Raw genomic sequence first — 14,703 nt, 5'->3', positions numbered from 1 at the left:
ATGGGAGAGACTGACTGTGGGGGAAACTGGGTCTTGTTCTGATGGGCAGGGCCATGCTTAGTAAATCTTTAATCCAATTTTCTGTTGATGGGCAGGGCTGTGTTCCCTCCCTGTTGTCTGACCTGAGACCAAACTATGCATAACCTCAGATATGCAGATGACACCACCGTTACAGTAGAAAGCAAAGAGGAACCTAGGAGCCTCTTGATGAAAGTGAAAGAGGAGAGTGAAAAAGCTGGCTTAAAATTTAACATTCAAAAAACTAAGATCGCGGTATCCAGTCCCATCACTTCATGGCAAATAGATGGGGAAACAATGGAAACAGTGAGAAACTTTCTTTTGGGGGGGGTGGGTGGGTTCCAAACTCAGTGCAGATGATGACTGCAGCCATGAAATGCTATGACCAACCTATACAGCATGTTAAAAAGCAGAGATATTACTTTGCCAACAAAGGTCCACCTAGTCAAAGCTATGGTTTTTCCAGTAGTCATGTATGGATGTGAGAGTTGGGCTATAAAGAAAGCTGAACACCGAAGAATTGATGCTTTTGAACCATGGTGTTGGAGAATACCCTTGAGAGTCCCTTGGACTTCAAGGACATCCAACTGGTCCATCCTAAAGGAAATCAATCCTGAATATTCATTGGAAGGACTGATGCTGAAGCTGAAATTCCAACACTTGGCCACCTGAAGTGAAGAACTGACTCATTTGAAAAGACCCTGATTCTGGGAAAGATTGAAGGCAAGAGGAGAGGGGACAACAGAGGATGAGATGGCTGGATGGCATCACCAACTCAATGGACATGTATTTGAGCAAGTTCTGGGAGTTGGTGATGAACAGGGAAGCCTGGTGTGCTACAGTCCATGGGGTCACAAAGAGTCAGACACGACTGAGCAACTGAACTGAACTGACATCAATGACAGTTTTCATAGGAATATCTCAAACAAGATGATCAGTTCTCATCTGTTAGAATGCCCAAGGTGAAGTAACAGGAACTGGATTTACCTACCGATTGAAATAACCAAAAGGAATATATATGTTTATCGGTTCATTTTATATACATGTATATGAAATGAAACAACAATTGTCAGGACACTGGACATCAGGAATAAAAGACAGTGATCCCTGCAAGATGAGAAGCAAATGAGATGGTCCCTACAATTGCTCCAGTTTACTGCCAAGGGTTTCCAGGCCATGGTACAGGAAAGGGAGTTCAGGTGGAGCCCAGTGTACTCCTTGAGATGAGCAGACAAAGCTGAGAGCCTGGGGAGACCAAAGGATGAGAGTTCAAAGGACAGAGTACCAGAGAGGCATGAGCTGTGCAGAGAAACAGAGAGCTCTGCAGAGGATGCCTCTTTGTTATTCATCAGAGTGCTGATAGCACAGGAAATGTGAGGAAATGACCCAACTGGGGAACATCCATCTAGAAAGGATTAGAGGATAATTTCCATTGCTCACAGGGTCAAGGATAGTGCCTTTTACCATTAGAGAGATGGGAAAAACTCATAATTTATAAAGTACTAGGGAGAAACTTCAGAAAGGTCTTATTTCAGTAGTAGGAAATAATTAGCCTTAAATTAAGTACCACTCTGGACATACTTAACAAATCATAATACCAATGCCCAAAAGGATCAAACTGTTTCCAAGTAGCTTAACTGCCTCCCCAAACAAAGTATACGAACATTTATAGGAATGTAAAAGTATCCCATATCCAAAAAAAGCAAATTTCATAATGTCTGGCATAAAAAGCAGAAAAAACATATAATCAAAGCACAGTCACTCAAAACCAAATCAGAACTAACAAAGATGTTAAAAATTAGCAAATATACTAAAAGTTATTATAACTAAATTCTATATATTAAAAAGTTAAGTAGAAACATAGAAAAGGTAAAAAAAAATTTAAATACATTTGTAGAGATGAAAGCGCCAGTGTGTAGGATGAACAATACACTGGATGGGATTAATAAGAAATTAGATTTGATAAAAGAGAAAACTAGTGACCTTGAATATGTAGCAATATAAATTATTCAAAATAAAACTCAAAGACAAAAATGATTTAAAAAAATGAGAAGACCCTCAGTGGGTTTCAATACCCTCTCTCAGTAAGTGGCCAAGACATGGACAGACAATCAGCAGGAAGAATATCATAGGCTTGAAGAACACTATCAATTTGACCTAATTTATATTAACAGAACACTGCACACAGTAATAGCAAATGCAAATCCTTTTCTTTTTTAAGGATAAACATTTTCTGGAATTTTTTAAAAATTAATTTTTGTTGAAGTATAGTTGCTTTACTCACTGCTCTGTGCTGACCTAAATGGAAAGGAAATCAAAAAAAAAAGAGGAGATATATATGTATATATACATAGCTGATTCACTTTGCTGTGCAGCAGAAACTAACACAACTATAAAGCAACTATTTTCCAATAAAACTTAACAGTAAAAAATTCCAGAAATACACATTGTTTTTGAGTACGTATGAAACATTTACCAAGATAGACCACATTCTGTATCATAAAAACATTCTCAAAACTTTAAAGGATTCAAGTCATTCCAAGTATATTCTCTGACCTAAGCAGAATTAAACTGAAATCAGTTCAGTTGCTCAGTCATGTCTGACTCTTTGCGACCCCATGAATTGCAGCACGCCAGGCCTCCCTGTTCATCACCAACTCCCGGAATTCACTCAGACTCACGTCCATCGAGTCCGTGATGCCATCCAGCCATTTTCATCCTCGGTCGTCCCCTTCTCCTCCTGCTCCCAATACCTCCCAGCATCAGAGGCTTTTCCAGTGAGTCAGCCCTTCTCATGAGGTGGCCAAAGTACTGGAGCTTCAGCTTTAGCATCATTCCTTCCAAAGAAATCCCAGGGTTGATCTCCTTCAGAATGGACTGGTTGGATCTCCTTGCAGTCCAAGGGACTCTCAAAAGTCTTCTCCAACACCACAGCTCAAAAGCATCAATTCTTTGGTGCTCAGCCTTCTTCACAGTCCAACTCTCACATCCATACATGACCACAGGAAAAACCATAGCCTTGACTAGATGGACCTGAGTCGGCAAAGTAATGTCTCTGCTTTTTAATATGCTATCTAGGTTGGTCATAACTTTTCTTCCAAGGAGTAAGCATCTTTTAATTTCATGGCTGCAGTCACCATCTGCAGTGATTTTGGAGCCCCCCAAAATAAAGTCTGACACCATTTCCACTGTTTCCCCATCTATTTCCCATGAAGTGATGGGACCAGATGCCATGATCTTCGTTTTCTGAATGTTGAGCTTTAAGCCAAATTTTTCACTCTCCTCTTTCACTTTCATCAAGAGGCTTTGTAGCTCCTCTTCACTTTCTGCCATAAGGGTGGTGTCATCTGCATATCTGAGGTGATTGATATTTCTCCCAGCAGTCTTGATTTAACCTTGTGTTTCTTCCAGCCCATGATGTACTCTGCATAGAAGTTAAATAAGCAGGGTGGTAATATACAGCCTTGACGTAATCCTTTTCCTATTTGGAACCAGTCTGTTGTTCCATGTCCAGTTCTAACTGCTGCTTCCTGACCTGCATACAGATTTCTCAAGAGGCAGGTCAGGTGGTCTGTATTCCCATCTCTTTCAGAATTTTCCACAGTTTATTGTGATCCACACAGTCAAAGGCTTTCGTATAGTCATTAAAGAAGAAATAGATGTTTGTCTGGAACTCTCTTGCTTTTCCATGATCCAGCAGATGTTGGCAATTTGATCTCTGGTTCCTCTGCCTTTTCTAAAACCAGCTTGAACATCAGGGAGTTCATGGTTCACGTATTGCTGAAGCCTGGCTTGGAGAATTTTGAGCATTACTTTACTAGTATGTGAGATGAGTGCAATTGTGCGGTAGTTTGAGCATTCTTTGGCATTGTCTTTCTTTGGGATTGGAATGAAAACTGACCTTTTCCAGCCCTGTGGCCCCTGCTGAGTTTTCCAAACTTGCTGGCATAGTGAGTGCAGCACTTTCACAGCATCATCTTTTAGGATTTGAAACATCTCAACTGGAATTCCATCACCTCCACAAGCTTTGTTCATAGTGATGCTTTCGAAGGCCCACTTGACTTCACATTCCGAGATGTCTGGCTCTAGATTAGTGATCACATCATAATGATTATCTGATGATTATCTCTATACAGTCAACAAAAACAAGACCAGGAGCTGACTGTGGCTCAGATCATGAACTCCTTATTACCAAATTCAGACTTAAATTGAAGAAAGTAGGGAAAACTGCTAGACCATTCAGGTATGACCTAAATCAAATCCCTTATGATTATACAGTGGAAGTGAGAAATAGATTGAAGGGCCTAGATCTGATAGATAGAGTGGCCTGATGAACTATGGAATGAGGTACGTGAGATTGTACAGAAGACAGGGATCAAGACCATCCCCATGGAAAAGAAATGCAAAAAAGCAAAATGGCTGTCTGGGGAGGCCTAACAAATAGCTGTGAAAAGAAGAGAGGCAAAAAGCAAAGGAGAAAAAGAAAGATATAAGCATCTGAATGCAGAGTTCCAAAGAATAGCAAGAAGAGATAAGAAAGCCTTCTTCAGCAATCATTGCAAAGAAATAGAGGAAAACAGCAGAATGGGAATGACTAGAGATTTCTTCAAGAAAATTAGAGATACCAAGGGAACATTTCATGCAAAAATGGGCTCAATAAAGGACAGAAATGGTATGGACCTAACAGAAGCAGAAGATATTAAGAAGAGGTGGCAAGAATACATGGAAGAACTGTACAAAAAGATCTTCACGACCCAGATAATCATGATGATGTGATCAGTAATCTAGAGCCAGACAGCTTGGAATGTGAAGTCAAGTGGGCCTTAGAAAGCATCAATACAAACAAATTGAAATCAGTAACAGGGTAATCTTTTAAAAAAAAATCCCAAAGTATTTGAAAACCAAGAAAGCCCTTCTAAATAACCCATGGTCAAAGAAAAAATCAAAGGGGAAATTAGCAAGTATTTTGAAAGTAATGAAAATAGAAATCACCATATATCAGAATTTGTGAGATTCCACTAAAGCAGTACTTTTGAGATCTTCAGTTCAGCTCAGTTCAGTCACTCAGTCGTGTCCGACTCTTTGCAACCCCATGAATCGCAGCAGGCCAGACCTCCCTGTCCATTACCAACTCCTGGAATTTACTCAGACTCATGTCCATTGAGTCAGTGATGCCATCCAGTCATGTCATCCTCTCTCATCCCCTTCTCCTCCTGCCCCCAATCCCTCCCAGCATCAGAGTCTTTTCCAATGAGTCAACTCTTCGCATGAGGTGGCCAAAGTACTGGAGTTTCAGCTTTAGCATCATTCCTTCCAAAGAAATCCCAGGGCTGATCTCCTTCAGAATGGACTGGTTTGATTTCCTTGCAGCCCAAGGGACTCTCAAGAGTCTTCTCCAACACCACAGTTCAAAAGCATCAGTTCTTCGGCGCTCAGCCTTCTTCACAGTCCAACTCTCACATCCATACATGACCACAGGAAAAACCATAGCCTTGACTGCTGCTGCTGCTGCTAAGTAACTTCAGTCATGTTCGACTCTGTGCGACCGCATAGACAGCAGCCCACCAGGCTCCCCCTTCCCTGGGATTCTCCAGGCAAGAACCCTGGAGTGTGTTGCCATTTCCTTCTCCAATCCATGAAGGTGAATAGCGAAAGTGAAGTCGCTCAGTCATGTCTGACTGTTCGCAACCCCATGGACTGCAGCCTACGAGGCTCCTCCATCCATCGGATTTTACAGGCAAGAGTACTGGAGTGGGGTGCCATTGTCTTCTAGACGGACCTTAGTCGGAAAGGTAATGTCTCTGCTTTTGAATATGCTATCTAGGTTGGTCATAAGTTTTCTTCCAAGGAGTAAGCGTCTTTTAATTGGAGATCTTGCCTAGCATTAAATGCCTATACTGGTAAAGAAGAAAGATTTCAAATCAGTGACATCAATTATCATTTTGAGAAACCAGAAAAAGAGGAACAAGTTAAACAAGGTAAGGAGAAATAAGGAATAATAAAATTCAAACAGATGTCAATGAAATAGAAAAGATAAAATAAGCAAAATCAAAGAGTTTTTTCTTTTTTTTTTTTCCTATAAGAGCAATTAAATGGGTCAAACTCACCAGTGAAAATGAAAATACAAATCACCAGCATCAGGAATGAGAAGAGACATATTCTACAGATATTAAAAGGATAGTCAGGGAACACTGTCAGCAGTTTTTGCTTATGTGTGTGTATACTCAGGTTTTCCCAATGGTGCTACTGGTAAAGAACCTACCAGCCAGTGCAGATAGGAGACACGGCTTCCGTCCCTGGGTCAAGACGATCCCCTGGAGGAAGGCATGGCTACCCACTCCAGTATTCTTGCCTGGTGAACCCCATGGATATAGGAGCCTGGGTGGCTACAGTCCATAGCGTCACAAAGAGTTGAACACAGCTAAAGTGACTTAGCATGCATGCTCCTGTGTGTGCTCAGCCACTCAATCATGTCCAACTCTTCTGTGACCCCATGGACTGTAGGTTTTGACTATTAATTAGACATTTTGGGTGAAATAGACAAATTACTTGCAGTACACAAATTACCAAAGCTCACTCAGGGAAAAGTAACCTAGATATTTATCCCTAAACCTATTAATGAAAATTGAATTCATAGTTCAAAACTTTCCATAAGGAAAACTCCAGGCCAAGATGACTTCACTGATGAATTCAACAAAACATTTAAGGAAGAAATAGTATCAATTCTACACAAACTCTCCCAGAATATTAAAGAGAAAGGAACTCATTCTTTGAAGCCAAAACCACGCAAAGACATTACATGAAAAGGAAACTATAGACCAACTTTCCTTGTAAACGTGGATGCAAAAATTCTAAACAAAACTTCAGCAAATCAAATCCAACAATGTTAGATTAATTGTGGCAATCATTATACATGTATACTTATCTCAAAACATTGAATACTCTGTTATTAATGTTTCCATTCAATTTTTAAAGTTTTTATTAAAATAGAGTTATTCACAATGTTGTGTTGGTTCCAGGTTTACAGCAGAGTGATTCAGTTATAATACATATATTCATGTGTGTATATAGATGCATTCTTTTAAAAATTCTTTTCCAGATAGGTTATAACAAACTACTAAGTATAGGTCCATATGTTATATGACAGGCCCTTGTTGCTTAGTCGTGTGTATATACGAATCCCAAACTCTTAATTTACCCTCCCCACATTTTCTCTTTGGTAACCATGTTCTTTTTCTGTATCTGTGAGTCTATTTCTGTTTTGTAAATAAATTCATATGTATCATATTTTAGATTCCGCATATAAGCAGTATCGTAGGATGTTTGTCTTTCTGGGGCCGGGTTACTTCATTTTGTATGATAATCTCTAAATGAAGTACCCATCCCTGTTGCTGCAAAGGGCATTATTTCCTTCTTTCTTATGGCTGAGTAATATTCTATTGTGTATATACCACATTTTCTTTATCCGTTCATCTGTCAATGGACACAGGTTGCTTGCAAGTCTTGGCTATTGTAAATAGTCCTGCTATGAATATTAGGGTGCATGTATCCTTTCAAATAATAGTTTATTTCAGATATATGTTCCAGAGAAGGGTTACTGGGTCAAACGGTAACTCTATTTTTAGTTTTTTAAGGAACATCCATACTGTTCTCCATAATGGCTATATGAATTTATATTCTCACCAACAATTAAGACGGTTCCTTTTTCTTCACACCCTGTCCATCATTTATTATTTGTAGAGTTTTTGATGAACATTGTGCACCTTAAACACATACAAATTTTATTTATCAGAAATAATCCTATAATAGATGAAAAAGATAGTATGGAATTGGCCCTAGGAATGCAGAAATCATTTTGCATTTGAAAGTCATCTGATAACATTTGCCCTGTTAACAACATCACTCATGATATTGTTTTTCTGCATTCTATTTCAATATTAAACTTCTGTGGCATTTGTAAAGGTTAATCAATTAATTTGTGAGGTTGTCATGGGGATCAAGTTAAGTAATAGATGCAAAGCCTTAATAATGGGCCAAACACGATTGGACAGCAATACATTTTTGCCAGTTAGGAATCTACTTCTTGCTTGATTAGATTTACAAACACATCTCTTTCATAGGGAAAAAAAAAGAACATTGATCATGTCTTTCCTATATTTCTGAGCTGGCATTTCCTGTTGTGGCCTCACCAAACAGCCATTGTCCCCATGATTTTGGACATGACTTCATGACCCTTTAGAGATACTTGAAGTGCTGGCCTCCAACAAGATAAGAAGTTAGCATTAAAGTGTAAACTGAGGCACTATTTCCTTCATTGAGAAAGTCTTGCTACAATAATAATAAAATCAATGAAATAATCTGTGTGCTTAGTGAGGTAGTTGACTGACTTACATCATGGTGCAACTTACATCTCATCACAGGCCAGTAAACCGTTTGTGGATTGGCACTTTGACTACCAAGGTCTTAGAGTATGTCGTGTCTTACACAGAAGTTGGATTCTGAAGTCAGCATTTATACTTGCTCTCATTGCATCATACTATGGCACATATTTTAAACATGTATATAAGGATGTCATCAATAAATGTGACTTTGACATATTTGCTTTTCTCTTGGGGTCATTGTGTATAATGAAATCTCATGCAATATGTACTCCAAATTTTGCAGCTAAAAAATAGTTTTAGTTACAACTAAAGTAGTAAAAATAGCTGTATGTTTCTTACCTTGCTTATATGAAAATAGCAGAAGGATCAATCAATCCTTTGACAAAGATCAGAGATGGGGTAAGTTTCTTCACATGTGACAATATCTGTTGAATGATAATGGCTCTCCACACATCATGTAGAGATGAACTTGGAGAATGTATCTGAGAACAAGTGCTTATATTGACTAGTAACCTCTACCATGGGTACGGGGATGATGTGTGATAATACCACATACTAAGTTTTGCCATCCTTGGCTAGGAATTCCAAGTTTATCCTCCTACTAAAAACAGTGACTTGGGTTATTCTGTTGCAGGACATGAAAACCTTGGCAGAAAAGAAGAACCAGGTCTTACTTATGAAAGTAGAGATGCCTCTCTTCAAGAATATTACATGGATGTGACTTTTCTCATAGATGCTTCCAAAAGAATAGGAAGTGATGAGTTTAAGGAAGTGAAAGCTTTTATAACCTCAGTGCTTGATTATTTTCATCTGGCCCCAGATCCGCTGACCTCCACCTTAGGGGACAGAATAGCAGTCCTGACCTACTCTCCTCCAGGCTATATGCCTGACACAGAAAACTGCCCTGTCTACCTAGAATTTGATTTGGTCACTTATAACGATATACACCAAATGAAGCATCATCTCCAAGACTCCCTTCAGCAGCTCAATGGAGATGTTTTTATAGGCCATGCCCTCCAGTGGACACTTGACAATGTCTTTGTAGGAACTCCCAACCCGAGGAAAAACAAAGTTATCTTTGTTATATCTGCTGGTGAAACCAACCCTTTAGACAAGGAAGTCTTAAGAAATGTATCTCTGAGAGCCAAGTGTCAGGGCTACTCCATATTTGTGTTTTCTTTTGGTCCTCTACACAATGACAAGGAATTAGAAGAATTAGCCAGCCACCCACTGGATCATCACTTAGTCCAGCTTGGCCGAATCCACAAGCCAGATTTGAACTATATCATCAAATTTGTCAAGCCATTTGTTCATTCAATCAGACGTAAGTCATTAAAGTTTTCTTTTCTGTTGCTTTTGCAATAGATATCTCTGTGTACAATCCACCAGTAACATGATTCTCATTTTTGTCAAGAGCAGTGGAGTCTTAGGTGTGAGTAGGAGGCGATGAGAAAACCACAGAGAAAACCCCAGGTCCTAGTGACCTTGAACTCTGCTGTCTCACTGTCAAGAAACTAATAAGTGTCTTTTAACCCTAACCTGTGAGGGCTTATTATGTGTCAAGTCTTTTAAAGGATTGGATCACTTAATCCTCATAATGGCCCTCAAAGGAGAGTAGTAATATCCCCATTTTACAAGTGAGAAAACTGAGGTTCAGAGACATTAAATCAGTTGCTCAAATGCTCACAGTTAATAGTTAGCAAATGCTAGACTCAATCCTATGCATTCTGACCCAAAGTTGTGCTCTTGTCCATTAAGCTATAGTTTAATTACTAAAGCCTTAATGAAAGTATTACAGTGGCATCACTTTAATAAGTCATACTCCACTTGCACCACCTTCCACCTGCTCCAAGGACTTCTCTTTTACCTTGTCACTGTAAGCCAACTTTGGTTCTGGCTTGAATTATTAAGAGCCAGGGGCATGAATCTCTTGTAGAGCCGCTGGCTCAGGCACAGCCAGGCACAGGGTTTGAGGATATCTTTGCATAGTAGGACTTGAGAGAGGCTTCCCAGTCTCTGTCCTTGTGCCATAATTCCAGACACGGTTATAGTAGCAAACCTAAGAGCTGTAGCATCAAGCCAGTCCTGGCCAGTGCCGGGAATTAGGAGTGCAGCAGAGACCACACTGAACATTTAGCTACACTAAACTTGTAGCTCCCACAAGTTTAGTGGGAAATCACAGGGATACAGATTTTTCTGGTGTTCATAAAGCCCACGGCTCACAGAACCCTCAGAAATCTTGGCATTTAGGATTTATATTTAGTGGCAAGCTTGTCATTTGGAAAAAAAAAAAAAGCCTTCTTCCAACCTCAACATAAATAAGGCAGATAATTTCAGTAGTTAATGCTGTCTTCCAGAAAGCCCTCCTTTCAGAAGGAGAGAAACAGATGATAGAAGGGGTTAAGAGTTATCCTTGAATCATATCACAAGCCTGTAACACAGAGAGCATAATTTTTGACTGAATCACTGCTACATCTTGCTGACTTTGCCAATGAGGTTTTGCAAAGTCAGAAGGTGCATACTTTGCTGAGTCTCTTATAAAATTAATTTGCTCTTGGAAACACCCCCAACTACAGGAAAAGATGAACTGACTTTGGGTGATAGAATATGGAAGGGTAAAATTTAGACTAACTGTCCACTCTCTCTCTAGGTGCCATCAACAAATACCCCCCTGCAGACATGAAACCCAAATGTGTTAACATCACCTCTCCCACTCCAGAGAATAATGGCATAGGAAACACTGTATTGTGAGTTGACAAATTCACAGTTTGGGTCATATTACCACTAGAAAAAGTCCTTAAGAAAATAATTTGAAATAAATGGCATTTTAGTTTTCAGGATGCAAGTTTGGTTGTGGGGTATGCCTGTGTGTGTGTTTTAAATGTTCCTGATTTGTGACAACATCACAGATCTGGTGTTAATAGCACATAGAATATGATGCATATTAGAAAGAACCATATTTCTATTTCTGTAGTTTTTATGAAAGAAAGGGGCTATTAACACCTTATTGGTAACTATATAATATCATTCAAATACTGGGTACTGTCAAAACAGAAAACTTACATATCAAAGGTTAGATGTAATAGTTTTAGAGAATAAGAAAAACGATTAAAAAGAAAAACTCATAAAGTGGCAACAAAAACATACCATTTTGAAACAGTACCCATATGGAGCCTGGTGGAAAGAATTCGTTTAAGTTTGATTTTGCAAAGTCCAATCCTAAGTACTCAGTAAAAATTTAGTAGTGAAAATAATATGGTTTGGAGCCCTAAACCATGGGCACAAATGTTTAATTTCCCTTTGGAATATTAAAAAGCTGCCTCTCCAGTCAGATTTCTTACACAAACTACATTTGGACTATTCCAATAACATGCATAAAATTGATTCCTGTTACCTTAACTGCCTGTAACTACACTGAATCCTGAAAGGGACTTGGTTAACCTATGTTCCATCACTTTTCTCTGTTACCTTAGCCTTCTTCCTGAGGTATATGAAATTGAGATGGAGAGCAGTGAGCTCTCGGGTGAACCCGATTCCCAGCAGCAGCATTTCTTTGACTTAGGGAACAGTCATAGTCACAGTTCTGGGATCACCACTGATTTGATCCAGAGGTTATACATGCTCTTTTCATCTGGGGAACTGATGAGGGAAGACAAGAAAGAGGCACATTCAGAAGAAATGACATCTCCAGCAAATGACAGACAAGATGAAAAAGGTAACCTTGAGTGCCAAAGAGCTGACAAGCCTGAAATACCCTTGTTTGTCTGGATTTTCCCTGGTAGAAGATGAGCAATTAGAACTCATCGGGATGAGCAGAGATGGCATGATAGAGCCATTTATCATCTAGGCTATGTGGGGTCCCCAAAACAAGAGGACAAAGGAGATAAAACTCTAGAAGGGTGAAAAAAGGGGGCCACTGGTGTTGACAAAACCAGAACTAGATAAAAATGCCTGGGGTGAGTCAAGGCATAGAAACATAAGAGGGGCAGCGGGGAGGACCACAGGTCCTGGGGAGCAGGAGAAGCTCTGCATCCCTGGGGTGATGGGCAAGGAGAGGAAGTGGACGTCAGCCTCCAGAATGTGAAGGCTGGGGGTCTGCTTTATCCCTTGGTGACCAGCGCATTCCTGGCTTGACATGTAGGCTTCTGGCTGAGCCCCAGTGCAGCAGAGACCAGACAGGACACAGCTGCTTATGGTTCTGAGGTCTCTGTGTGCTTCTTAGGGTGCATGGGGAAGTGGCTCTGAATGCACAGCTAAAGAGAAAATAGAGACGGAGAAGAGGCAGCCATGACTGGTTTCAGAGCAACTGTTCGCAATCTCTGCTGTGCACCAAAATCATGGGAGGAATTATTTTAAAATAAATATTCCTGACTATCTACTAAAAGTGAAAATATGCATATCCTATGACCCAACAATTTTACTGCAATGTCTATACCCAACAGAAAAACATATGTTTACTAAAGGTCAGGTATGAGAATGTTCAGAGCAGAATTATTTGTAACGGCCTCAAAGTGATGACAGAGATGCCCAGCAGTGATATGATATACATTTGTACAGTTATATAAAAAAGCACTATATGTGTGTACATTATGTACAGAACATACTCTATGTGCTGTGCTGTGCTTAGTCACGCAGTTGTGTCCAAATCGTTGCAACCCTATGGACTGAAGCCTGCTAGGCTCCTCTGTCCATGGGGATTCTCCAGGCAAGAATACTGGAGTGGGTTTCCATGCCCTTCTCCAAGGGATCTTCCCAACCCAGGGATCAAACGTAGGTCTCCCAAATTACAGGCACCTTCTTTACCAGCTAAGCCACCAGAAAAACCCAAATATCAGTTCAGTCAGTTCAGTCATTCAGTCGTGTCCGACTCTTTGCGACCCCATGAACTGCAGCACACCAGGCCTCCCTGTCCATCACCAACTCCTAGAGTGCATTCAAACTAATGTCCATTGAGTCAATATGCCATCCAACCATCTCATCCTCTGTTGCCCCCTTATCCTCCTGCTTGCAGTACTTCCCAGCATCAGGGTTTTTCCCAATGAGTCAGTTCTTCACATCAGGTGGCCAAAGTATTGGAGTTTCAGCTTCAGCATCAGTCCTTCCAATGAATAGTCAGACTGATTTTCTTTAGCATGGACTGGTTTGATCTCCTTGCAGTCCAAGGGACTCCCAAGAGTCTTCTCTAACACCACAGTTCGAAAGCATCAATTTTTTGGTGCTCAGCCTTCTCTATGGTCCAACTGTCACATCTATACATGACTACTGGAAAAACCATAGCTTTGACTAGATGGACCTTTGTCAGCAAAGTAATGTCTCTGCTTTTTGATATGCTCTCTATGTTGGTCATAGCTTTTCTCCAAACAGCAAGCATCTTTTAATTTTATGGCTGCAGTCACCATTTGCAGTGAGTTTGGAGCCCCCCCAAATAAAGTCTGACACTGTTTCCACTGTTTCCCCATCTATTTGCCATGAAGTGATGGGACTGGATGCCATGATCTTAGTTTTTTAAATGTTGAGTTCTATGCCAGCTTTTTCACTCTCCTCTTTTACTTTTTTCAAGAGGCTCTTTAGTTCTTTTTCACTCTCTGCCATAAGGGTGGTGTCATCTGCATATCTGAGGTTATTGATATTGCTCCTGGAAATCTTAATTTCAGCCTGTGCTTCATCCAGTCTGGTGTTTTGCATGATGTTCTCTGCATTATAAGTTAAATAAGCAGGGTGACAATATATAGCTATGACGCATTCCTTTCCCAATTTGGAACCAGGTCATTGTTCCATGTCCAGTTCTAACTGTTGCTTCCTGACCTGCATACAGATTTGTCAGGAGGCAGGTAAGGTGGTCTGGTATTCCCATCTATTTAAGAATTTTCTACACTTTATTGTGATCCACACAGTTAGTCAATAAAGCAGCAGCAGATGTTTTTCTGGAACTCTTGCTTTTTTGATGATCCGGTGGATGTTGGCAATTTGACCTCTGGTTCCTATGCCTTTTCTAAAACCAGCTTGAATATCTGGAATGGAAGTTCATTTCACATACTGTTGAAACCTGGCTTGGAGAATTTTCGGCATTACTTTGCTAGGATGTGAGATGAGTGCAATTGTGTGGTAGTTTGAACATTCTTTGGCATTGCCTTTCTTTGGGAATGAAAACTGACCTTTTCCAGTCCTGTGGCCACTGCTGAGTTTTCCAACTTTGCTGGCATATTGAGTGCAGCACTTTCACAGCATCATCTTTCAGGATTTGAAATAGCTCAACTGGAATTCTATCACCTCCACTAGCTTTGTTTGTAGTGATGCTTCCTAA

The 14,703-nt window shown here is 40.1% G+C and overlaps 1 protein-coding gene across 2 annotated transcripts in view; it reads left to right on the top strand.

Annotated features, from left to right (window-relative positions):
- COL6A5 (collagen type VI alpha 5 chain) overlaps positions 1-14,703 on the top strand; it is a 166,537-nt gene that overhangs the window by 135,222 nt on the left and 16,612 nt on the right. Inside the window, exons 37-39 of one of the 2 annotated variants that reach the window (XM_060406598.1) lie at positions 9,034-9,723; positions 11,050-11,146; positions 11,873-12,114. The exons of the other annotated variant lie outside the window; for it this stretch is intronic. Of the exons in view, the coding sequence (XP_060262581.1) occupies positions 9,034-9,723; positions 11,050-11,146; positions 11,873-12,114 (1,029 nt within the window). The remainder of the gene's footprint in view (positions 1-9,033; positions 9,724-11,049; positions 11,147-11,872; positions 12,115-14,703) is intronic. 2 annotated transcript variants of the gene reach the window in all.

The sequence above is a fragment of the Ovis aries genome, chromosome 1 (assembly GCF_016772045.2).
Source record: "Ovis aries strain OAR_USU_Benz2616 breed Rambouillet chromosome 1, ARS-UI_Ramb_v3.0, whole genome shotgun sequence".
Classification (NCBI taxonomy): domain Eukaryota; kingdom Metazoa; phylum Chordata; class Mammalia; order Artiodactyla; family Bovidae; genus Ovis; species Ovis aries.
Note: the sequence above shows the minus strand (reverse complement) of the source record. Positions and strands in the feature narration are given on the sequence as shown.